Here is a 25,857-nt window from a genome sequence, read left to right as displayed (position 1 = left end):
TATTGTGGCAAGGCTGATAATTTACCGGGACTGCGATACAGCAGTCCAATTGGCCAGAGCTAGCCCTATACTCTGGTTTCACACTGGCGGTCCAATAAGCTAGGAAAAAGTTTCTCCCACTCTAGCGGAAACTCCAGCAAGCTGACCTCACCTACGCCATGTTATACCCTGCCCGCCTCTGAGTCACACACCAAGGGGAGCAGCACTTCTTCGCTAATCTACAACAGGCCACAGATTTTCTGCAACAGCTTCCTCTGGATTCACCCTTGAGTACGCTGGAATCGCCAAAAGCCAGATCCCAGTCTCCCCTATCGGAACCGGGATAGGATGCTCTATTCAGTATAACAGCGACTGAAATCATGGACTGGATGATATGCCGATCAGAGAGATGCTGACCAATTGACACGATTGCCCCCGGAATTGGTGGAACTTATACCACTCAAACTCTATGCAGGCCCAAGGCCATCAACAAGGTTGATGGATATATGGGACCCTCTCAAATCATGCATGCTGCTACAACCCTACCACATATAGAAAAGAGTGGCATTTCAGACTGAGCTAGACCATGAGGGGTTGGGACAACTGTTGGAGGGAAGGGATCAAGGAGAGAGGATATGTAACCATTGGTCATTAACGTATAGAACGCTAGAGAAACTTCTATGGAAATTGCTGTGATCACCGCTCTCATCTCAACCCGGGTGGGCACATCCTAGAGCCTGTGGATTACTGACAGATATCCATTAAGGACTAGACCCTGTCATCAATGTGACACAATGTATAACTCCTTATTTCAGAATGTTACCGAAAAGACGTTTGTGTGACTGTAGCAAATGAGAAAGCCAATAAAAAAACTGTAAAAAAAAACTTTGGAGCCTAAAACAAGGCTGTGATTCAACATCCCATACTGTCCTTTACACATATCCTATCCCTCTGCAGTCACTAGCCCCTTCTTATTTCAGGGGCACCATTAGTCACATACCCTTCCCTTCCTGCCAGTCTGTTAGCATACCTCCTTAAGTACCCACTTAGATTGCCAGTAGAGAACACAATCTTCATATTGTTCCAGGCCAGGAAAGCCTCCTCCTCCCACCCAGTAGTCATATCTTAAGTGGTGTGACAGTCGGATCCACCCTACGCTAATTAGTTTTCATCCCCTCTAAGTGCAGCATTGTTGCCCAGCATTGTGGTTTGGTCTATGATTGTCGTAGTGACCAGGGTATCTGGAGGGAGCCCCCTACCAGATCCAGGGCTGAACGCCCCTGTTGTGGGCCGACCAAGTCTTCTCTGCGGGATTTCACTTTAGCAGATCTTTGACGCTCACGCTTCCTTTGGTGTTTGGAAGGTTCACAACGTTGCTATGCAGAGATCCGCAGCTGGGGAGGGAATAGCATCCTGTACTTGACCTCCTTTTCTCATAAGCATCTTTTGACTTAATCAAAGGAGCGCCTCTAAACAACCATCATGAAGTCTGAAAAGATAAGAATGGAAACATTCTCCTATTGCAAATCCCCTTGAGTCCTGGACGCCTGTAGGATTACATTGTGATATCTGTGGTTGAACATTTGTGCGATTCTCTTGGCGAATGGCTGTGTTTTGATGGGGTACCGGGCCCTATGCATGCTTACTACTGAAACAAATTAGGAGAGACATTTAGATTGGAGATGATCGAGTATCCTGTCTCAACTCATAGGAGGATTCTTGGACCTTCAGCCCTCACAGGAACCCCAACTAGCCAGTTATCATTTCTTTGCGACCTACTCTTTGCATCCTCAATTGTGGCCTATTGCAGTGGCACTATCTTTTCTCAAGGTGGTAATCTCAGATCGGAGAGTGGTCACCTCCTGTTTTTGCTTTGCAAGTCCAGATTCTGTCAGTGTTACTACCTTTACGTAGGTCTGTGTGAAGAAGACCCACCTCCATGCTATTGTAGCAATTTTTAGATTTGAGCGTTGTTTTGGTGTCTTTGACTGCCATAATCACATTACATTGGATGGGCTTATCCTCCTATCAAGTGTCAGGTTGTTTCTTTTGTTACTCCCCGGCGCTGTCAGCCTTCTTGTTACATAGGAAGGCATAGTTGTTCATACTGCTTTGTAATACTTTCCTCACTGCTCAATGTTTACCCATTGTGCAGTTTTCCAATGCGTTATGGTCTCCATGCAAGGCTTCCGCGGAGGCAGCAACTGCCCCAAATGGTGCCGCCTGCCGCCCGCACGTGGCAGGTGCATGTGTCTCTGCAATTCACCGCCCGCTCACACCTGCACACCCCCAGTGATGAACGGACTGCCGATTTGCACAGCTGCTAACGTACCAATTAATTCTACCATGTGAGGAGAGGGCAGGGCTTCATGTCGAGCAACCTAAGAGGCCCTGTGCCCCTCAAACACCCCCCCCCCCCCTCCGCGCCTCTCCCTGAAAAATAAAAACAAAGGGTCATTAAGGCTGCCGCCGATGACCTGGGTTGCTTTCACTCCTCTTCATTTGTTTTTATTTTATTTTTTTGCAGTTTTATATAACGCGAACTGGACCCGAAGGTAGTGGAGCACTTTACACGAGCACCAGTTACATTACATAAGAACACTTTCATTTTCTTTAGGCATGGAGAGATTAAGTGATTTGCCCGGAATGATAGGATGTTGAGCCGCCGCCAAGACTTTTACTTCGTTCCACAGATGCAAAGTAAACATCTCTGGCCGTTATGCCACCAACGGCTGCTTAAAGCCTCTGAAAACGTGATGAAAATCTACTGTTAACAGTGGTTTCAGCTCTTTTTTTCCTGCCACCGTTTGATTTCGGCTCCTCAACGTGTAACCGTGTGAAGGGAGTCGAAATCATGTGACTTCTGGTGGCACTCTGTGAATTGACTGGTGTGGATTCGGCATAGAGGCAGCCGCTGCACTTCTCAGAGCAGCCCGGCTGATGGCAGTAACTCTCTTCCCTCTTTTGCCGAGTGCGGCAGCCCTTCACCGGTTGGGGTTCCTTTTCAGCAGGTGTCCATTTCAGCTATTGTGGCCCATCTCATATCTCCAGCCTGACACTGCACAGAGCCCTTCTTTCTCAGAGTATCCCAGCCTAAATTGGTAACCATGTTAAAGGCTCCCGCTCTGCCACTTCATACTGCAGGATGGCGGATATTGAACAAGATATTTTGGATCAAACTCTACCCCTTACGGGAGCTCCTTCAGCACTTGCCATCTTTGGCAGCGTCTAGCCACATCGCCTCTTAAAAATTTAAACATTGTCAGGCCAGGCTAGTTTGCAAATTTTCTTATCTCGGGTGCCAAGACTAGGGTGACCAGATTCTCAAAACAAGCATTTACAATGCAACGGTTTCGCCTTCGGAAAAGTTTGAGCTATTGGCATTGTAAATGACAAACTTTTTATTTATGTGTTGGTTTTGAAAACAGATAAATAAATGGCATTCTCATTTACAATGCCAATAGCTTACTCTGTCGCAAATGCAAGACGTATTGCATTTGCACACACACACCCACACAAGAGCCCCCCACACACACACACACAAGAGCCCCCCACACACACCACACAAGAGCCCCCCTCACACACCAGAGCCCCCCCACACACACACGCAAGAGCCCCCCACACAAACACACACACGCAAGAACCCCCCACACAAACACACACACGCAAGAGCCCCCCACACACATACGCAAGAGCCCCCACACACACGCAAGAGCCCCCCCCCACACACACACACACGCAAAGAGCCCCACACACACGCAAAGAGCCCCACACACACGCAAAGAGCCCCACACACACGCAAAGAGCCCCACACACACGCAAAGAGCCCCACACACATGCAAAGAGCCCCACGCAGAGGTCAGGGGTGGCACAGAAGCAGAATTTCACCAGCTGAGGCTCGCATGAAGCCTCTAGCATGAAATAGAGGGAGGGTAAGGGAGAAGTGATGAAAGAGAGGAGGTAAACAATGAAGGGAGAGCTCCATACGTGGGGCGGGGGGTCGAACTTGGCCAGAGGTGGAGGAGGTGTACCCCAGATTCGAGGGACTGCCCCTTCCAGCAATCTAGGAAGCTCTTTTCAGGAGAATTTGTTTGAAAAAGCAGGTGGAGCAAGTTGTTCCAAGGGGAATAGCTGTTTTTATTATTACTGCTGATAAGTTATCTGTGCCACCTGCTCTTGTAAGTTTTAGCATCTCAGTTGTTTTCTTAATGATTAGTATTGAGAACCCCTCTTTGATCTCTTTATTAGCAAGAAATGTTATCAGGCTATAAAGTAGTGTCCTCCAACAGTGAGAAATGCCCTGCGTGGCCGAAACAGGTCGGTGTGACAGACTGGCTCTGTTTACTTAATTAAATACCTGAAGTGAAGGATTTCTGAGTGTGGCGTATTTTTGCTAAAAAAAAAATAGATATATATATAATCCTGCTATTGTTGTATACACACAGCTTGTCAACTAGTAGCAAGGTGATCCTCATAGCTATATGCATTGCGTAACTCATACAAAATCATTATAGGTTTCTTTGATGGAGACAAAATGGCACACACCGTTTACAATGCAGTGAGAGACTGTCGACACAATGGCCACTGATGCCTGGAGCAAAATAAGGACGTGTATTTTGAATGCATGGACAAGGAAGGAAGCAGAATCCTGCCTGTTCCACCAGATTTGTTGTGCAGCAGATTTAAGGGCCCTGGCTCGATAAAAGAAGGGTGTGAGCACCGTAATGCAAAGGATTGCTAAAAGTGGCCCATATAGTGCCTGAAGTGGTGCTTACATGACAGTACTCTACTCTGCTTTAACAGGTGCTTTCTTGTGAAATGCTACTGTTATACATGGCATGTCACTCTGCTGATGTGTACACATGTAGCATGCCACCTATTCCACACAGATATATGTAATCAATGCCAACCGTAGGTTCTTCCAACAAGATAGATGCTCACACAACACAGGGTTTTCACTCAGGTCTGCTTCCACTGTCCTGATTGGCAGCTAGTTTTCCAGGCATCATTTACAGTGGATTGTCTTACGCTATAAGAGGCTAAAGGCACAGGGTTACAAGAACGAGTATAGCTATCAATAGTTTTCAGGTGCAGTGGCACCGAGGCCCAATGGTACATTGAGGACTCATTCTCCTTGTTTACATTAGGGCCAGAGGAACGTTTGCCATACCACAGGGCACATACCTCCAAAGACCTAACATGAAGTGGACACAGCAAGGCCGGAGATGGTGCTGCAATACGAGGAGCGTTCTCCTTCAAAGTAGTGCTTTATTGTCATAATGGAAGGGTAAGAAAGGGTCTTGCATGCAGAGTGGAAGGTGAAAAGGGCAGAAAAAACGAATATCCTACCATGGAAAGCCACTCTAGAGAAGATGCAGCATAGAAGCAGCTCCATCCATCACAGGCTTGAGATGTACGAAATAAGCAGCACTATGTCTGCCTCCATCACAGGCTGAAGATGGAGAAAATAGGTGTGTTTAAAACGAGCAGGCTGACAGCATCTGTGTAACGTGTAAGGTCGGTGAGTACATGTGAGTTGGTGGGAGAGTCGTGCGATGGTGTCGCGTTATAGGAGGTAGGGTTAGAGTGTAAAGGGACTGGAAAGGACAGTGACGTGGAATGAAAGTGGGAGGGCTGGTTAGGTGCAAAGAGAGGGTGTGGCTTGAGGAAGACGCATTGTATAAATATGCATGAAAGAAGGCCAGCATGTGTGTGAGAGAAGGGCTGCCAGTCCCAGTTATGTTCAGGGAGGATGGGGCAATGGCTGGTGATGCATGTGCGGAGGGTGGAGTGTGCAGTGTTGTGGGTGTAATAGTAGAGGATGTGGGCTTTGCCGTGGCTTTGGGGCAGGCATAGTCAGCAATCTATGAAGCGCTGTGGTTAGAGGAGGGATGGTTCGTTGATGTGCATTCAATGAGGAGAGGGTTGGGTTGTGTGAGGAGGTAAGAGAAACGCAAACAGTGTGCAGTTTTCATGTGAGGAGAATGCCTGTTGTACCACGGAAAGGGAGAGAGGGGGAGAAAAGACAAGGAGTCACGCACTACTAGTGAGACGGCCCTAGCAATAGTAGTGAGAAGGCCTTAGAGGAGTCCTCTGGGAAGCTGTGAGAGCTTTGAGAAGGTAAACAGCGACTCCCCCTAAAGTCCCCTATGAAGCGTCCAGCCAGTGCCTGCTGATGTACATTTCCACTGTCCATTCTCAGAGCACCCTCCCAGCAGCTACTGTACATCACCCACTGGAACGCCATCCATATTACCAAAACGACTGTTGCAATGACCCGTTAATGCTAATGTATAAATCATGCATGATTCACATAACATACTTCCTCTCTTCAGCGGGTGCGGGGTGGAAGGCGATCTCCCCCAGCTTCTGGGCCGAAGACTCACCCTCGCAGGCACGGCCCCCGTCGCAGCTCCCGCTGGCCTCTTCTGGGCCGAAGACTCACCCTCGCAGGCACGGCCCCCGTCGCAGCTCCCACTGGCCTCCGCTGACGTCGAGGGTTCCCCCGGAGTCAGCCACTCACAGCGCGGCTCCCGGGGCAGATCCTGATGACGCGGCGAGGCTCCAACCAACGGCGGCGCAGCTCACGGGGACAGGCCCACTGCAGCGGCCAATCAGAGCGCGCCTCTGCCGACGAGCCTCCGAAAAGCCACCAATGCGGTCGCAGCCCCTTCGTGCCTCGGCCAAGGTGCCGAGCAGCTGCCGGTTGACCCCCGGGCGGGACGGGATACCACAATTTGTGAGGACACGGGGGGGGGGCGGGAGAGGACGAGGGGGGCGGGTGGGAGAGGACGAGGGGGGCGGGAAAGGACACGGACGTCGGGAGGGAGGCGGGAAACGTGGGGACGGCGGGAGGAGGGACACAAGGCAGGACAGCAGCAAGCACGGCCCGGCCGGAGGAGACTCGGGGGCGTTCCCGGCGTCGCGTGACGTCGGCAAAAGCCAAAGAATCTCGGGAACGCCCCCGTGTCTGGTCCGGCATTGATGGACAGGCCCCTCGTCCAATGGCTAGGCTCCATTTATGGAGCTAGCCAATGGGACGGGGGGGCGTGTTCCAGAGTGCTTACTGTACTCAATAGATTTCTCTGGAGGAGGAGCCTAACGGCTCCGTCCCCCAGCGAAACCTAACAAAAAACGGGGACAGGTCATAGACATAGAAGTAGGACTACAGTTTGCAGTAACCATCGGCATAAAAGTAGGACTATTTGACAGCTGTCATAGACATGGAAAAGGGACAACAACAACAGCTCCCTCCACAGACCGAGATGAAGCATTACAGACAACAAATCTGAGTTCTTTTTTTGGCACCCCTCTACTTTACACAGCAGCATTAGTACTTCTTATTACATTTACACTTTTAAGGACTACAGCATATATTTGCCAAAAATCAATAAAACATGACAGGCTAGCAAATGCCAGTGCAAAGAGAGCATGCACGTGCATGCTCTACCTGAACAATGAAAAACAGGGACATTTCTGTGTTTACCTGGGACACTGGTTGAAAACGGGGACATTTGAGTCACTTGGAGAAAAGTGTCGGGACACGGGGACACTACTCCAAAAACGGGGACTGTCCTGGGAAAACGAGGACGTCTGGTCACCCTAGCCAAGACGCAAAGTGTCCAAGGCTGAGAGATCAGTCCATCTGGGAGGATAAGTTATAATAAGCAAGAAAAACAGTTTATTATGTCATCATTTTGTATTGTTTAGACACTTGGTTACCTATAGCATTTTTCCATGCCTTTCTTAGACTAAGCCCCAGGATTCCAGGTTTGCCTGTGGAGGTCATAGCTCAGTTCCTAGGAGAAGGGTTACATCGGGTTAGGCGTTTTAAATTGCTGGTAGATATACAAGTAGTCTTCCACCAAAGGATTGTGAATATCTCACACAGGCCTCCGCTGTCTACAAAGGGGTATGGTGACGGACTAGCCGGAAGGGAAAGGTATGTGACTAATGGTACCCCGATATAAGAGGCTACTGACTGCAGAGGGACAGGACATGTGCAAAGGTTTTTTTTTACAGCTTCGATGAAGCAGGATATTGAAGCTGCTTTGGGGGAGAAAGCGGTCAATAGGTATTTCTAGGCTACTTTCTCAAGGCAATCTTTTCCTAGGTAGGAATGTGTGTGCTTTCCTTTTGCTGTCTCATTACCCTGTGCCGTTACTTTTGACTTTGAGTGATTGATTTGAATTTGATTTCTTTTGGAAGGTTCAGCTTTTTTTTTTTTACTAGATTCCGAAGAGCTTTTAGGGGTGAAACATGTAGACCCGTCTAATTGATCGACGATAGTTATTTTGACAAACTATCCACACTCTGTTTTTAGTTTTGACACTGTGATAAGCTCCTAATAAAGTTACTTTTGTTATCACAGTAGCCAATTTTAAAATGCACTTTTTGCTTTTCACCTACATTTAGGATCACTGCAAAAAAAATGTTTTTTCAACACCACAGATTTTACAATCATGGTATGATCCATCACTGGTGGTTCTGATCTAGGACAGCTCTCAATTGTATAAGGTGAGCTGTGCTATCAAATACCGGCTTTCTTAAAATCCCAGATGATGAAGTTCTGCCATTTGGTGGGTTGATGGGATTCCTTTCCAACATAGGCTACAGTCTCTGATTTTTGCCGCATTTTACCTTTTTGTCAGACCAGTAGTTTCCTTTTTTGTTATGGTAGACAATTGTAAACCCCTGAGTGGAAGGTGTATTGTCTAGTATTTGGGTGCCTATACCTCCAGGGGTCTGTGAGCCCCAAGGCCTCTATAAGCCCAGTCATACGACGACTACGCGGTGTTGTCGGTTTTGTGGGGTGCCTATCTATTGTGCCGTCCACTATATATTTAAAGTCGCCCCCAATCACCATCATCGCATTCGGTAGAGCAAGTAAGAATGCAGTAAGTGCAGAGTGTGCCATTGTATGTAAGGATGGTGGGATGTATACTGAGACTAAATTAAACAGCTGCCTTTCCCATTGGCAAATGACAGCCGCAAAGCGGCCCTGGTCAACTACCCGTGTCTTGCATACTATGAGAGGGAAGCTCTTTTTTATAAGTACGCCCACACCTCTAGACCCGGAGGAGAACTCGGCGTGAGCCACCATTTTGTAACCCCATCTATCCATGGCCTTGCAAGTGGATCCCGTTAGGTGCATCTCCTGTAAGAGGGCCACCACAGGTGTGCATCGTTTTAAATATTGTAATATCAGACTTCTTTTCACCTTGTCCTCCAACCCCCGCACATTCCAGGTCAGCACAGTCAATGGGATCCCCGGGGCCAGGTGAGTCAATTGCCAATTAGTGTCCTGTTTGGTTTGTGCAGGCATAGGTGATAAAAACAAGTTACAGGGTTGTATAATACGATCCAGTCATACAACTTCAGTGCGCTCGCAGCCATTTGTTTCATCATGTGTGCCCTTATGAACTGTGTTAACCAAACAGAACCATCCCTTGAGAACATTACCTTCTTTACCGACCCACTCCCTGCCTCCCTGCCTGACGGATTTAAAACTACTCGCCTCCCCAACCAAGCAGAGTGCTTAATCCCTGTCCCAATTCCCAATGGATGGGGGTGAAGGATAGCAACTAGTGCTCCCCAACCCCACAGAGCTCAGCAACTTCCCCAGCTCCTCCCTCTCCCCCCCAACCCAGGCGGCAGGACCGCCATATAGAGAAACATATCAACCATAGTGTACAGCAGTAGTAACTATTCAGGAACCATTAGTGTCATGAGGTCACTATACCCTTACAACAACCATAAATCCGGCCCACAATCCTGTTACCACTCGTGTTTCTTAAGGATAGTCTTAGGGAATGTCTTGTTACTTAGTTCAATCTATGCATCAGGACGTCCACCATCAAGGCAGCAGCACAGCACTCAAGATCCAAAAGGACAGTCTATACCTTAAGTCACTCACGTTCCTCACTCTGCACCTGCTCTCACTGCCCTTTTCTTTTGAAGCACGTAGCAGTAAGGCTTCCTAAGCTGCTCTACGTCAAAATATTGTAAATGAGGCCTGTAAGTTCCAGGGCAGGAGAACTGGCTGGAAGTCACATGGCTAAAGTCGTTTCTTTTCATTCTAGGGTTTCCTGTTTTCTATCGCTTATATATTGGGGAATGGTAATTGCCAATACACACTAAATACAATTTGAACTGATATTGGTATGGGTTGAATCTAAATTGCTGATTTTTATTATGTTCAAATCATTATTTTGGGGGACTTCATTCAGTAATAACTACTCTTTTCTAAACATGGACAACCCAAGTATTTTTTTCTGGTAACTCAGTGAAATGGGTGCAGGAGCAATTTCAAAACTGAGCTCACGGCTGAAGCATGCAAAGAGCACTGTTACAGCGCTGTTCCCCTCACAAGACACAAAGGTCCTCATTTACAATATTTCAACATACGGCAGTACAGCAATCCTTCCCGCTGCGCTGCCATGCGTCAAAAGGAAGGGTAGGAATGTGCCATAGCTACAAGATACGGCGCATTCCTGTCCTTTTCCCCTGCGCTACTTCACAATGGGCTGTCATGCACCAAGGCAGACACCCTTTCACCATGATGCAAGGGTGCTTGCATTGCAGGGGTGATTGATTTTTGCAGGAAGGGACACCTTCCTGCACAAAAACAATAACAAGGCCTGATTTCCTCTTTCTATGCAGCACACATAGAAACGGAAAAACGAAGACAAATAAAGGTTTTGTTCCTCGTTGTGCCTCCCTTACATAGGAATCGGACTCATTCCTAGGTTTACAAAACCTTGTAAATCTGGGAAAGAGTTAGGCTTCATAACACCCACAGCAACACACATGGAACGCCCCCTTTCACGCAGAGCAGTGCTTGAAAGGGGGCCATATTTACAAGGCCATGAAAAGCCAAGCAGGGTGGCTTCATGTAGCCTTGTAAATATGAGCAGGCACACTGCGCCGCTGGTGCAACAAAAACAGTGACGCACGAGCAGCGCAATGGGCTTGTAAATAAGCCTCAAAATATTAACCATCCACACACAGAGGCTTAAAACAGCCGTTTTACTGGCACACTGAACAGGAAAAGAGAAGTTAAACAGAGCCTGTGTTGAGGGAACCTGAGAAGGGGGAGAGGTGGGGGCCAGGACCTAAGAGGATAGTGCAGAAACTAGACCATCTGTCCAGCTCTCTTCTGCCAGCTGTCAAGCCCACGTCCTCCCTCGCTAGCTACCCACGCCACCACCACACATCACCCTTTGACCTTGTTAAATGTATTTGTGAGGCTTGATAAGGCTGCGAATAAGGCCCTTGGGTCCTTGCACAATAAAAAACTAATTTTGCAAAACTGTAAGTAGCAGTGTTTCGGATTACACACATTTTGTGTTCCTCCCTATACCTTTCCCTACTCTGCTCTCTTATCCTCTCTCTCTGTTCCCATTTTCACTCTTCCACCTGCTCGCCTCGTATCAAGTCATCTAACCCATGACAGGCCAAAACACAGGGGACCGAACCTTTCTTCAACAAGACCCTCCCCTGCCGAATCTGTCTACCCCTAAACACAAGAAAGCACAAGCGCCCTCCCGGCTGGACAAAGAACTGTCCCCTCCCCCTTTTATGCAGCAGAGGGCCCAGGGGATGCCCCGGTCTGGATGAAACAGCCCCCTCCCTCGAAACAACTACAAGCGCAGCGAGTTCTCCTAGTGAAACAAAAGGCCCCGACAGGCAGAAAACAGGATAAGGGAGGCGAGAGACACAGAGCACAGGAGGGGTACAAAGTTCACCCTATAAACAGATTAACCAAGCTATAAGGACTTTAGGGTGGGGGCGGGGGGGGGGGGTGTCTGGGGGACCGAGCCGGGGGCGAGAGGGGTAGGACTCGGAGATTAGGGGTACCAGTTCGTTGGGACTGGCGATATATGGCACAGGACCAAGGAGATGGCTAGCATGGCCGGATGATATGGGGACAGGGCAGGGTGTGTGGGGACAGGGTGGAGCACAGACCTACGAGGTGTGAAAATGGAGGACTGATGTAAGGGGCGTGGGGGGCGGGTGATGGGGGAATAGATACAGGGTCGACAATGGGCAAAAGGTGTGGGGAAAGGAAGGGGAGGGGCGGGAACATGGCTGGGGTATGGAAATGACAATTCCAGCAGTGTCTAGATATATCCGAATCCCTGTGAATTGCTGGAACAGACCCTTCTCTCACACACTGGGCTTTAAGTGGGCCGGATCCTTCCGGGTCTCCGGCCCGTTAGTAATTGAAACGACTCCCTAACGGGCCATATATTCGTGTCCTTAACTTTAATGGCAAATAACAATGATCAGTTTCTGATGCTCAATTCATGTAAAAAACGTGAACATAAACCATTTCGTTGCTTTAGGTCCTGTTTATGTTTCACATTTTACTCAAATTGGCCCCAAAATACTGGTCGGGTGGCACAGCACATGGATTACAGAATTGTGGCCAGCCCTTAATTAGTCAGGACCTGTGTAGACACCCTCCACTTTTTGCATCCCACTGAAAGCCCTGCTCACACTTGCTGTCCATGCGACGCCAGGTTATCGATTGAGGCACCTGTCCCTGTGGTCTGTACTGCCCTCTTTCTCAGGGCTGATGACTCTGGTAATGCCAGTCTATATATGGATGATTTGTCCCTGTTACCTGCACTGTTCCCTCATACGCTATCCAGTGCTGAATGTTCCAAAACCCTCATCATTAAGACTACTGTCTCTAGCCTACTGTCGCTTGCACCACTCATTGCCTCTGTGCTCGCTCCCAATTGCAGTACCAAAGCAACTTTTAACCATCATACTCGTCCAAGTGCGACAGTAAAGACTATTCCTGGCCGGGGCAGGATTGGGAACCCTAAGCAGCCCTGGCAAATGTTGTCAGATCAGTCTCCATACGGTGCATAGAAAGCGAGCGGACCAAGCAAGCCTGACCACCACAAAGGGGGCCTGGGGGGACGAGGCTCTCTCCCCAAGTACATTTTGGAAAAAAAATTACAATTGTGAATTCTAGAGCACATAGCACATTTTCATTATATATTCAATGTATTAGCTTTTAGAGCACATCAAATGATGACCTTACAGTGCCCCAGGACGCAACAATCTTGTTTGGGGCCCTTCAATGATTTGATTCCCTCACTATCACCCTCTCACCAGGGGCTTAGTTTGATCAGTAAGACTGGGGGGGGGGGGGTAGAAATTTGTACATACAGGTCTATTTACCAAATTCTCTTGTAGTGAAGCAGCCCCAAATGCTGCACTGTGCTGCATGAGCAGGAGAGCGCCATATTCACAGAGATATGGGATTCTCCTCCCCTCTCCCTAGCACCGGTGCACAATCAGATAGCTGTGCGCCACGCATACACCTTTGCACCATAGGAGTCTAACATAGGTTTTATACTTGAAGGATAGCCTTCCACTACAAAATACAATGCTTAGACTAACTTTAAAACGTTTCCCACTTTGTATGTGTGCTGTACAGTGCAGCACACTGTCAAAGTCCGAAAGAGGGATAGGCTCACTTGCTCGTTGACATTGTTCCCACTATCATGGTACCTTCATTTGTAACAGCTCTTCTTTAATGCACACTGTGACCCGCCTTGTTGCCTGTGTACACCTGCTTATTGTATTACCCTCCTGGGCGCAATTGTCCCGCATTCTGCGACCATTCCAGTCTTTTTTTTTTTCTCTCTCTCTCTACAGGATGTTGATATTGCATTTATGTTCTTCCTCCCATCATATTGTAAAGCACTCTGATATCCTTTGGGATCTTGTTTGCGCTATATAAAACTTTATAAATAAATAAAACTAAATAAATAAAAGCATGTCTCCTTGATAGTGCCTATTTGAAATGGGTGTTATTATGTGACTCATACCCCTGTCTAAATTATTTTAGTAAATATGGTTTGGCATCAAAAACCATGGGTTGGTTGCATGGGAACACCCAATGACCACCAATGGGACACCCGCTTGGCGCTAACTAATGCAAAGAGGTTTTATGCGCTGCTTTGCTTTACTTTCAAGTGAATATCTAGCTCAAAACAAGTTTTGCGCTGAAAGGCAAAATGAGAAAAAAAGTTTTGTGTCGATTTGCGTCACTTTTGTGGTGCAAACACGGCACAATATCTTAGTAAATATACCTCATAATGTAAAAATACATCATACGACAAGCAGGGGGTACAAGAGAGGCTTAAAGGGCAGTGGAAAAGGAAAGTAATGCAGATTGGTAGGGGTACTAAGTGAGAAAACACATTATTTTCTGAAATAACCAACATTCTTCCAAACAGAGAGAGGAAGATTGAGTGTGTGTGTACGTTTGTAGTCTGTGTATGTAAACGAATCCTGGTGAAATCCAACAGGCACCTCACCATACCCGACTGAAAGCACCTGTACCCAACTATTTATCACAAAATACATTTATTATGGGGGTGTAACACCCCTAACAACCCCCCCTGAAGCTACGCCCCTGCCTCCAACAGTACACCTCATCTCTCCATATCCCTTCTCACAAGTATTTCATTTGTTTTATAGTGCCTTCCATCTAGTGTAGCCAGTCGGAGCACTTTACATCATTCCCACATACAAAGACAATAAATCATTCATGTGTAAACCAGTGTTTAGAAAATGTTACATAAGACAAAAGGTAATTCAAGGTGTTGGATTTACATGCCATCCACACTGATAGGCACTTTTTAAGAGTGCTTGGTCTTGGTCTGAAGAAGCTCAAATTCAGGATTCAAAACAATACACAGTTGTTGGATTTCCTAATAAGAATGTATTTCTACCCAAACAAACCCATTGTAGCAACATGTGGATAATTAAAGACTGGGGAAAAACATAACTTTTGTAAACTGTACCATGCAGTTTGTGTGCCACTCTGACGGCAGTTCATTGCTCACTGTGCTAGATTTATTATGATTGTAAGATATTTGTGACAAAAGCAGTAGTCCACTGAACTATACACATTAAATACAGATCTGTATGGTACACTTTCTTTGCAGCAGACATATTAACCCTCCATACTACCCTAGATGAGTCAAAACTACCAATAGACAAAACTCAAATCTCTCTCCAGCAGGAAGATAAACCACCTGAGATATCAACCTTGACACTTTTATTGTTGCCTGAAAACTGCAGGGTATACAAGGTACTCTGCTGTGAGAGTTAGAAGTGAGTCATTGTGCTGGACAGTCCTGCTGATTTTTTTCCTGGGGCTCCCACCCCTCCAGCCTCTTGGGGAAACGCCCAATGCCGGGTATGGCCAGTCTGGCCTTGTTCCAGGCCCCTAAAGCTATAAGAATGGCTGAAGGGGGTTTATGGATGGCCATATCATGGAAGTGAATATATGTATGTTGTGTGGGCTATTAGGTTAGTGTATGATATTGTGCATGAGGCCCAGAACTGTGTTCTTTTCATGTGTTCATCCTGTACGTAAATATAAAGTGAAAAGAGTGATGGGAAAGAGGCTGAAGTATTAAGTGCTGTTCCCACTGTTCACTTAAGACACATGTAGCCCAAATATTTTGTTCAGTTCAGGCGAGGCCAAACAGATCACCTGCAGGGGTTGTACCGCTAAATAAGTTTACGTTTTACACCAGTAGTGCTGTTCACACAAACATGGGCAGATCAGGAATACATTTGATTTCTAGTGGGTCTTGATGAGTCTGCCCACGTATGACATAGATCGACTCATAGGAATGAGCAGTATGCAACCTGCTGGGGTATATGTTATGGTTTAGTCTAGGAGAGCAAGTAAGCGTTCCTATGGATGATTGCAAGAGAGTGGGCCAGCCCAATAAAAGCGCACCTTACAGGCACCAACGAGGGTCTGATAGTTCAAACACCACCTCAATTTAACTTTATGCTGATGGCCTTTTTCCCACAAACTGCTTTCTCAGAATATATTTCAATTCATGCAATCCTCAAACAAATCATATAATGCAGAGACAGTAGAACAACAAATTACACTTTATGGCGGTGGCACTGTTTGCACAAACATATGAAGATCAAACAGCTTTCAGGTAGGGTGGGCTTTAACAGGGGCCCTGACCAGGAGCCCACTGCAGCTTGTACCACCCATCACCCCTATCATCACAGCCAAAACAGATACTAACCATCTCTCTCGCCTGCAATTGTGACAGCTCAGATTATTCCAGGTCTCCAAAGCTAAAGGAATCGCTAGGAAGGCAGGTATTAGTAATGTTTAATGTATATTGTATTCATAACCAACAGTTGTTCTTCTCATCTCTAAGTTAGATGAGCAGTGCCACCATGTGGCAGACTGTCCTAAGTGTGGTGTTGACAATTATGTGCAGGTGCCGAGCACCGGAAAATAATTTGGTGCTGGTGTTGAGCACCGGAAAGCACGGCTCAAATTAAGCCCTGGGGGCTGCTTAAAAGTGTAATAATAGTGTAAAACAATTACAATTAAGGTCATTGGTGCTGTTTGCGCCTACAAGAGAATTTACATCCCTTTAATTCAAGTGTGCCTTGAAAGGATTAATCTAAATAAATGAAATCAAATGCATTTAAGGTTCAGGTGAATTGTTAGCAGATTACGGTCCTGATTTAGAATTTGGTAGATGGGTTACGCGAATATTCCATCTGCCATATTACAAGTGGCATTGTACTTGTAATAAGGCAGACGGGATATCTGTCACATTTGTGACGGCATAACCTGTCGACCAAACTCTAAATCAGGCCCTAAATGTTGTAATAACAGTACTATAGCAATTACATTTTATGTAATTGGTATTGTTTACACAATCAAGAGGGTTCACGTTGCTTTTAAATCAAATGAGTCATAAACATATGAAATATTGAGATCAGCACCGAGGTATAGACACGGGCATTCCAGGGATATACTTCAACTCAGGTGAAATTAAAACAGAATAATTTAGCAATAGCAAGAGTTATACTTTGCACCACTTGGGCTGCTCACCTGGTACATGTGCAAATCATATCATTTTTGTTAAAAAGGGCTATACGCAGAATACGTAGTCCTGTATGAGTATTGCAATAATTACCTATTATGTTCGTAGCGTTGCATATACTAGCACACAGATTGTGGATTCTTTTCATATCAGGTGTTTGTAATTTTAATAGGTTGAGTAATTAACCCTGCACATCAATGCGCATTCAGGACATGTATAGATTTTATTGTCTAACTGTTAGCAGCTGAATGAGTTGTGGATTTTTTTCGGCATTTTGACGGGAATCATGGTGGCATTTGAAGCAGTGTACGGCAATCTCAGTCGACTGTGGAGATATCTCAATATTTGTAAGTAATTCGGGTGTTAAGGCACTACTTTATATGTGCCCCTAAGAGCCTATACCAGTGTTTACCAAACTGTTGGTCTCGAGAAGATTTTGGGAGTTGCTAAAGTCCAAGCAATAAGTAAAGATACCTTTAAATTCTGTATTCATCATGTCACATTTGCTGACATAGTCATGGTCAGATGTCAGGCTATTTCTGCTGACAAATTGCTGCTTATGTTTTTTTACCATGTTGATTGATGTTTACAAACTTGTCTCTCTTTGCCGTCAGGCAAAGAAAAGTAAAAATAATTAGGTAACAGTCTTGCTGGGGACAGAGAGAGTAAAAGGAAACGCTGTGGGGTGTCATTTGTTTTGTAACACACCACAAAATGCAAATACCTGTAATTCAACTGTACACATTCAGCTTTTAGCAAAGCACAAATGAAGCACTTTTTTTGTATTTCTGAAGTGTGATGAAAACAAAGATTTTAATAGGATAAAAACAAATCTAGACACTTTACTTGGCGATACACTAATGATAAATGTTAGCTGAAACCTGATTTCCTCACAATATCATTTGTGTGCGAGATAGTTTAATTATTAAAACTGTATTTCTACACACTTTTAGTATCTGTTTCAATGGAAAATGTGCTGTTTGTGAATGACAGTGTGTTACCCCAGGATGCTTTAGTCAAATTACAAAAATCGCCTGCCTCATATCCAATAAAGCTAGGTGGGTCATGGACATTTGTCATTCTGAGGGTCGTGAATCTAATACGTTTGGGAAGCACTGGTCGAAACATAATAGCAGAGGCATTCTTTTTTTTCCTTCTTATCATGGGAGATTAATATGTCTACTCATTTTATCATCTTGGGAAGAGCCAGATTTTCACAACCTTCCTGAATTCTAAGTTGTTCTCAATGGTTCTTACGGAAAAAGAGGTCCCACTGATTCATTTGTTCTCGTAGATAGGGATGGCCAGATGTGATGCTAGCCTGCAGCAGAGCGTTTTTAGGTCTCGCCTGTCGATGCGCATCGAGCTTGCGAGTCTATGGTGGCTTATCCACTCTTTATCCAACTTGCAAGGAATCGTGGCGATTCCTTGCAGTGCACGAGAAATTTAAGCTCAATGCGCATGCGCATTGAGCTTAAATGCGCGTGCACATGCCCCCAGCCACGGCCGCTAGGCCGTGCCTCCCCTACTCTCCTCCTCCTACTCTCCTCCCCTCGCCGTCTGTTCCCGCACTCCTCCCACACCCCCGCTCCGCCCCCTCCCCTGCCCGCCGTGTCGCATTTCTCCTCCCCCCTCCCCACAGCAATGCCCTCCGCCGGCCGTACTTTCACTTTGACGGCCGCAGGCCGTCTCTCGTGTTTCTCCTCCCCCCTCCCAGTGTACTTTTTTTTTTCTTAAACTTGTTTTCTTTTACAATTATAAAACACAGTCTTTAATTTTTAAAGCGCAACATGCCGAACTTTCACTTAAACAATTGTGGCTGCGTGCCTTTTCTGTATCCGCGGCTCTATGTGTTCACTTTTAAAAAACATCAGGTCTTTATTAAAAGTTCCACTTTCACTTTAGGCATGCCTTTATTTTTCATAATTAGTGCCCCTTGCAGAGCTGATCACTGCTCGTTAACACACCTTTACTTCTGCACGATGTCTTGCAACTCCTCCCTTGTTAACTGCTTCCCATTCCGAGCAGCTGCTCTTCGCTCCCTCTCCTCGGCCACAACTGCCTCCTCCCTATGCTTCTCCTGTGCCATTGGAGCTTCAAAAGGATGTGACGAGAAAGCTGGTAATTATTTTTTTATCAAGTTTAAAGGCACATTCCTGTCACAATGACAACATGCCATACTTCCGTTTCAAAGGTGGAGCGTGTAGCAGGCCAATGTCCGCAACGTAAATTTATCGAAGCGTCTCGAACAATCAGCGCCCTATTGACTCATAATTAAATGCACCCTATACAGAAAGCGCAGCTGAAACGAGTACTAGTAAAACATTTAATTAGCACATGTAAATCAGCTGCACCCTTACGAGGCTCTGCCATACTACTGGATTGGACTAATGAACCAAATAACAGTAATTTGTAATTTAATGGCCAGACTCGAGACCTGGAATCCAGATAACAATCCCTCCCCTTCTCTCTCTTCCCTCCGCATTTCTCCTCCCCCCTCCCCTTATCTGCCTTCCCTCTGTCTGTTCCCTCTCCCCGCTCCGCCCCCTCCCCTGCCCGCCGTGTCGCATTTCTCCTCCCCCCTCCCCTTCTCTCTCTTCCCTCCTTTCCCCCACCCTACAGCCATTAACACGGTTTCGTCTTTTTAGTAATTACAATCCTTGCATACTGCAAAAACTGTCCAGCCCACTCTAAACGTCTCGCAGGCCTCCTGAGGTGTTAGGAATTCCCCCAACCCACCTCCTCTCCAGGTAGACGTCTTTCAGTATCATGTATCCCCTTCCCTCCACCACCAGCCGATCACCAACATGCCCTCCACGATGTGTTGCACGCCATGAAAGTGCTTGCTTTTACCAGCTGTCTCCCTTGTGTACTTCTCTCCAGTTGCTCTGTCATCCATGTGCTTCTCCCGGCCCCTTTCCATGTTGCGCTCTCCCTCGTGCACTTCCCTGGTTCTATCTCGTCTGTGTCATTCTCCCAACTCGCTCTATGTTGTTTTCTCACCTATTGCTTCTCTTCTCCACCCGCACCACCCCTTCGCGCCCATTGGCATCGCCAGTGCTTGTTTCCTGTGGGTTATATTTTTTACTTTTCTTGAATGGGAGCTGGGCTTTTGCTATTGATGGCCCTATTTTTGATGCACAAGATCTTAGATGATGAACGTTGGGAGCCAAGGAAGTACATATAATCACAAGGAAAGGAGAGAAAGAATATTTCCACTAAAATGTCCTCCTTTCCGAACAGTCCATACAAAGAATATAATACAGCATTCTTACTCATGTGTTTATTAAGACAAGACAAAGTACCAGTGCTTAATTTGAGTCGGGGGTTGCCGGTGGGGGGCAATGTCTCTTTGGGGACCGGCATTTATTTTTCTCAACAGATATGTGCTGAGCGCAAGAGATAGAAAAACATACAGATCAGACAGACGGAAGAACTACGGTAGAACCGTCACAAAAGTAGAAAGCAGAAATCTAAAAAAGTGAGATGAAGGGACAGGGACTGTCTGGTAGCGGATTAAAGAGGCATGCGCTGGATTTAAGACAGCCAGATTTGATATTTAGTGCCCTGACATTTAATCCAACCGCCTGCAGTCTTAGGAACAGAGCTTCGGGCACTGGAACTCTTTCTTTTGACAAATTAAGCACTGCAAAGCACCCACGATTATATGGAGTGGAACCCTCACCCACTTTTCGCTTCATGCTTCTTCATAGGCTCCTACCCCTGGAAGCAACTGTATACTGCCTGGCCGGGCTCACCAGTATCTAGGAGCTCCTGTATAGTTGTTCTTTGGGTTTGGGATCAGAATAATTACCTAAAACTAGGTTAGTGATACCCTAAAAGTACCTTTAGTTTCAGGGTGCCTGGTAAGATTAAAAACGATCATGCATTGATGTAATTACGCTGCAATGCCTCCTGCCCCCTGTAGTCGACATGTTCAGCCAATGCTCCCATGTCCGGGGGGGGTCCCTGGCTTTCATCAGGACCGGTGATCCCTGTTCTAAATGTATGTATGTATACAGGTAATTAGGCAAAGGGTAATACTTCTGGTAACAGCATCCAAGGTAGTGCCTTGTGTTGTATATATGTTTCTATTGAGCGTGGTTTCCACAAGCGTTACCTCTTCTGCGCTCGTGGAGATCACGCTCCATTCATGCGTGTTATGTTTTCAATGTCTTGGCTGGTGGGGCGGTTTACATGGGAGATCGGTTATGGCATTATGAATTGGAACTTGACTTGTAAGGACTTATTAAACCCTTCTAAATAATCTCCGATGACTATCTAACTTCCTTTTATTGGATATCCGACTTTTCCCACACCCTGGATAAACGTTGTCAGCACCGCTTGGATGGCAGAGTGGGGGTAATCCTTGTAGTCACACATTTGTCAAGGGTATTTATCCATCGGTGCACCTACTGTCCTTCCTGGGCAGCCGTATGATACATCTGTACTTCTAGCGCCGACGAGATGTGGTCAGGTGGAGCAACCATTGTCACACCAATCACTTCTTGCTTCTTTCCATTAATTTAAGTAATGAGAGAGTCCTCCTGGTAAAGTCACTTTGCACTGTCAAAATAAAACTTTACGAGGGATGTGGTCGCCAGGAGCCTTTGTGGGGATCAGAGATGTGGGAAGATTTTCGTTAAGGTATACAAGATGCTGGCAATGCTTCTCTTGATTGGTTAACGTGCGTAAGCAGGAGTAGGCTGGAATCCTTGAACTCTAATCAGTGGCGTAACGAAACTTGAGGGGGGCCCCTTGCAAAGTACTGGGAGGGTCTCCACTCCGGACTCAGTCACGAGCTCTCTGGCCAGGCTACTGTGTTGAGGGGGCCCCCTGGCACTCGGGACCATCCTGATCCACAGGGACTGCGGGCCTATGTTACGCCACTGACTCTAATAGGTTCCTTACTTCAGTAAGTTGTTCGTAGTATGCCAAGTTACTCAGGTGAGACTGATGAGGGATGGTAATGGATGTATGTCGTTACAACGCATAATTTTACAACTCCTACCTTTACAACGCATTTTTTACACCGCAACATCCATTACAACGCATTCCATTACAACGCATGCCATTACAACGAATTCTTTGAAACTACCTTTACAACGCATTCCACTAAAACGCATACTACATTTACAATGCATACATTTACAATGCATACCCTTACATAGCATGTATGGTAAGTATTGGATAATGTAGGGGTAAAAATTACTATTCTAACTCCAGAGGGTGCAACAGTAGGGTAAGTGTTGGATTGTGTAGGGGTAAAAATTACTATTCTAACTCCATGGGGTGCAACAGTAGGGTAAGTGTTGGATAGTGTAGGCATGCGTTGTAATGGTATGCGTTGTAATGACTGCGTTGTAATGATATGCATTGTAGTGGTATGCGTTGTAGTGACATGTGTTGTAATGGTTGCCTTGTAATGGCATGCGTTGTAATGGATGTTGCGTTGTAAAAGTTTTGTTGTAAAGGTAGTGCGTTGTAAAAGTTGCGTTGTGAGTGTTGCTTCCACATTCAGCTTTTTAGGATCTCTGCTTCCAAAGAGTAAAGCTTGAGGGAGTTAGTCAATTTCCATTGGTTGATGCTTCGGAGACACTTCTCTAATCTTGATCCGTTAAGATCACTTGGTTTTTCTAGTTTTAGGATAATCTGAGTGTCATCTTTGTAGTTGTTGTAGCATGTAAAGATCTGAGCTAGACATTGAAGGAGAGTGCGGCATTGATGAATCCTTGAGGTATGCTGCGTTTGAATGAAGAAGATGAAGCGTGTGGGAGAAGCAAGGTGGTGCTTGATCTATCGCAGCGGTAGGATGAGATCCAGACAGACCTAACTCCTTTCAAGCCATCTTGACAAGAAGGTGTGGGAAATTATACCCCGTGACATACCATCATGCTGAATGTCAGGCGATGTAAGTGACTACTGTGAGGAAGGATGCTTTTGGAATCAAGATCTAGAATAAATGAGTGATCAGAAATATGCAGAATCAATTGGATTTAGAACTTCACCTAGGATGAGGTTCTGTTTTGAGTTAAATGGATACTTAGACTCATGAATTTATGAATTTCATTTATTACCCTGAAAAAGTTCAGTGGATAGATTTTTTAGGAAGGAAACACATGTCAATGAGAAGTCATTGTTTATAGATGAAGACTTTTGAATAAAAGTATAACATGAAAAAACGAATTTAGGATATGTAGACAATACTTTCTTTTTGATTACACTGGAGCACTTAACCCATTGATAATTAGGTTTGTGGTGTTATAAATTGTATAACATAACCTCCTTGGTGGGATACAAAGTATGACTGGACATTGTACAACCCAATGACCCCCAACTACTTCAGCACACAGTTAATGCGTTGTCAGATGCTGCTGGTTGTTATACTTGTGTGTGGACTTTATGAGGTGTGCGACGTATTATTGTTGGTTGTAGGATATATTGTGAATCCCTTTAGGCCATGTTCGTCCCAGATGGAGAGCGGGTAGGTTTCTGTGCCTCTCCAGGGACGGATCCCTATGTGTTGATCTTAGAGTAACTAGTTATCTTCTAGGAATTTTCAAATCTGAGTCAAAGATGGTCTGTCAGTTGTCTTATATCCTCTACCTGTGTTGCCTGAACATTTCTCTCTCTCACACCTTATATTTCTGGTATATTATAGATTGATGCCAGTATTTGTGTTGTCCTTACCTCCCTGAACCCCCTTCCATGACCCACGAAACCCTTACCTGCTCTCCCGCCCGGGACATCCAGGTGTGCAGTAGCAGGTCCATTCTGGAGCGATGAAACCTCTGGGTGGTCTTGATGGCCAAGAAGAGGTCTTGCAGTGTGACCCCCTGCGGAGATGCTCCCTGGGCTCCCAGTGTAGGCACCAGTGGGTGGGGGTGACCCTCACTCAGGCGCTTACAGACAAGCATCAGGCAGCAAAGGGTGAGGAGAAGGGCCCCTGAGAGCCCTTGGTGGAGGCTGGGACAGGGCATGGGGAGGGGGAGGCAGGGGATGTTAGCCAAGGGTGGTAAGGTGGTAAATGTAGAGATGGGAGTGTTATATCAAGATTAAGAAAAAACACAGGGGATAGAACTGCAGTGGCGGGGTGGGGGGTCCAAACAGGAGAAAATGAGGAAGAGAAGAAGAAGGGTAGAGGAGGAGTGCGAGTGATAGAAGGAGCAATAGGCGAGAGAGGGAGAACGAGGGTGGGAAAGAGAGGAACAGGAGAAAAAGAGTGGGTTTGAGGTCCAGAAAGAGAGAGGCTTGTGGCCCGGGCGAGATAGTTCGCAGAGACTCCTCCAAGAAAGAAGGAGACAGCTCTCAATCACTGCTCCAAGGTAGGACGAGACATCCCGCAGGCACGACTTCCTCCAGTGTTAGGTATCCGTGACTGCTCCGAGGGAGAAAGAGTCGGCCAGCAGGCCCCGCCTCCCCGGAGCAGCTGGCAGGTGTCCCGCCCCACCCTGCCCGTCTGCTGCCCTCCCTGCACCTGCTGCTGCCCCTCCCTCCAGAATAACTCACTCCCGCCTCGACCCCGCGCGTGGCTCCGCTGCTCATTACTCTCCACAGAAGCGAGCGGGGCTCCTGCAATGCAACGCACGGCCTCTTTGATTCATCTTTCAATAGGTTCATCGGGGTCTGCAGCGGTGACGGTTTAACCCTCAAAAGAGTAAACATGGTCAGAAGAGACAAATAATTCGTCTTTCACGACAATTCCCCAAGAAAATGGATTTTACCCCGATTAAATAAACATTCATAAGGTATAAGGGGTTTTCACAAATTAAAAACGGATGTCTCAAGAGCCTGAACAGAACAGGCAGGGGTAGCGGATTCACTCCAGCACGAGGAGCATCTCAAGACACGTCTCATCTGCGCGGGTCTGTACAATTGAGCCGAGAGAGGGGTCATCTCTCCCGGGAAGAAGGGTTCGCAGAGACGGCAGCTGTGCTGCTGACTCACATTCCTCATCTCGGCGAGCCCCCGAAAATTCGCTGTCATAGGCGGGCGCCTTCTGACTCAATCCTGGGCGAGGATGTGGCGTAAGGGCCACAGCTGTCAACATTAGATTTGGGGTACCGGGTTCGAGTCTCGGTGGCGGCTCAACATCCTATGATTCTGGGCAAATCCCTTAATCTCCCAGTGCTAACCAAAAAAGAATGCTCCTTGTGTCATGTAACTGGTGTTCTTGTAAAGTGCTCCAATCCCTTCGGGTGGAGTTTGCGCTATATAAAACCGGGGGGCCCTGGAAAGAGCCCCGCCGCCCTTGGGTCACTAGTCGGAAGGAGTAGTATCTGCTTTTGTCCAGGACAGTGGGGGGCGAGCAACAGAACACCTGGGAAGAGCTGCACATGACCAGCAATGGCGGCAACGTGAGGGGCAGCTGTGCTGCCTGCTGCCACGGCACGCGAGACCCATAAAGACAGCTCCGCAAGTTGATGCCCGAGCGTGGGGCTACCAAGGGATTGTTCTGCTGTCCGCCGCTTGAAAGCGTGAGATTTCTGTAACATGAACCATGGCTTTGCTGTCTAATTCCTGAGCCTCTGGGGCACGTTTCATATGAGAGGCATCTCTGCTGTCTGTGAGATCTGTTTAACCCGAGGCATAGTGGTACAGTATGAATCTGGAGCCTGTGAGGCATGTAAGGCATGTGTAACACAAGAAACAGCTGTGCAGTCCGAGGCCTGAATCAGCAAAGACTGTGTTTCTCGAGGGATTTCGGTGAGGATTTAAGCTATGAGTGTATCCCGAGGGATAGCTCTGCAGTCAGTGAGATTAGTGTAACCATTAGTGAATTAGATAGCTGAAAAAGTGGTACAGTTTTCATCTAAGCACACACTGCACAAGTATTTTTCAAAGTATGGGAGACCGCATGGATTTGAGCTTGCTGCAGGCAATGTTTGTTTTATTGGAAGGGAAATCATCAGCAAAAACCAGCCCAGCAGATGAAAACAAGCCCATACATTGACCTGTCAGACCAGCCTGC

The 25,857-nt window shown here is 46.6% G+C and overlaps 1 protein-coding gene across 1 annotated transcript in view; it reads right to left on the bottom strand.

The window, feature by feature from the left end:
• Positions 1 to 24,233, bottom strand: part of MFNG (MFNG O-fucosylpeptide 3-beta-N-acetylglucosaminyltransferase) — a 119,777-nt gene extending 95,544 nt beyond the window's left edge. Inside the window, exon 1 of the mRNA XM_086936455.1 lies at positions 23,615 to 24,233. Within this exon, the coding sequence (XP_086792581.1) occupies positions 23,615 to 23,866 (252 nt within the window). The 5' untranslated portion in view covers positions 23,867 to 24,233. The remainder of the gene's footprint in view (positions 1 to 23,614) is intronic.
• Positions 24,234 to 25,857: the final 1,624 nt, after the last annotated feature.

This window comes from Lissotriton vulgaris, chromosome 1_1 (genome assembly GCF_964263255.1).
Source record: "Lissotriton vulgaris chromosome 1_1, aLisVul1.2, whole genome shotgun sequence".
Taxonomy (NCBI): domain Eukaryota; kingdom Metazoa; phylum Chordata; class Amphibia; order Caudata; family Salamandridae; genus Lissotriton; species Lissotriton vulgaris.
The sequence above is the reverse complement of the archived record's forward strand: the minus strand, read 5'-3'. Positions and strand labels throughout refer to the sequence as shown.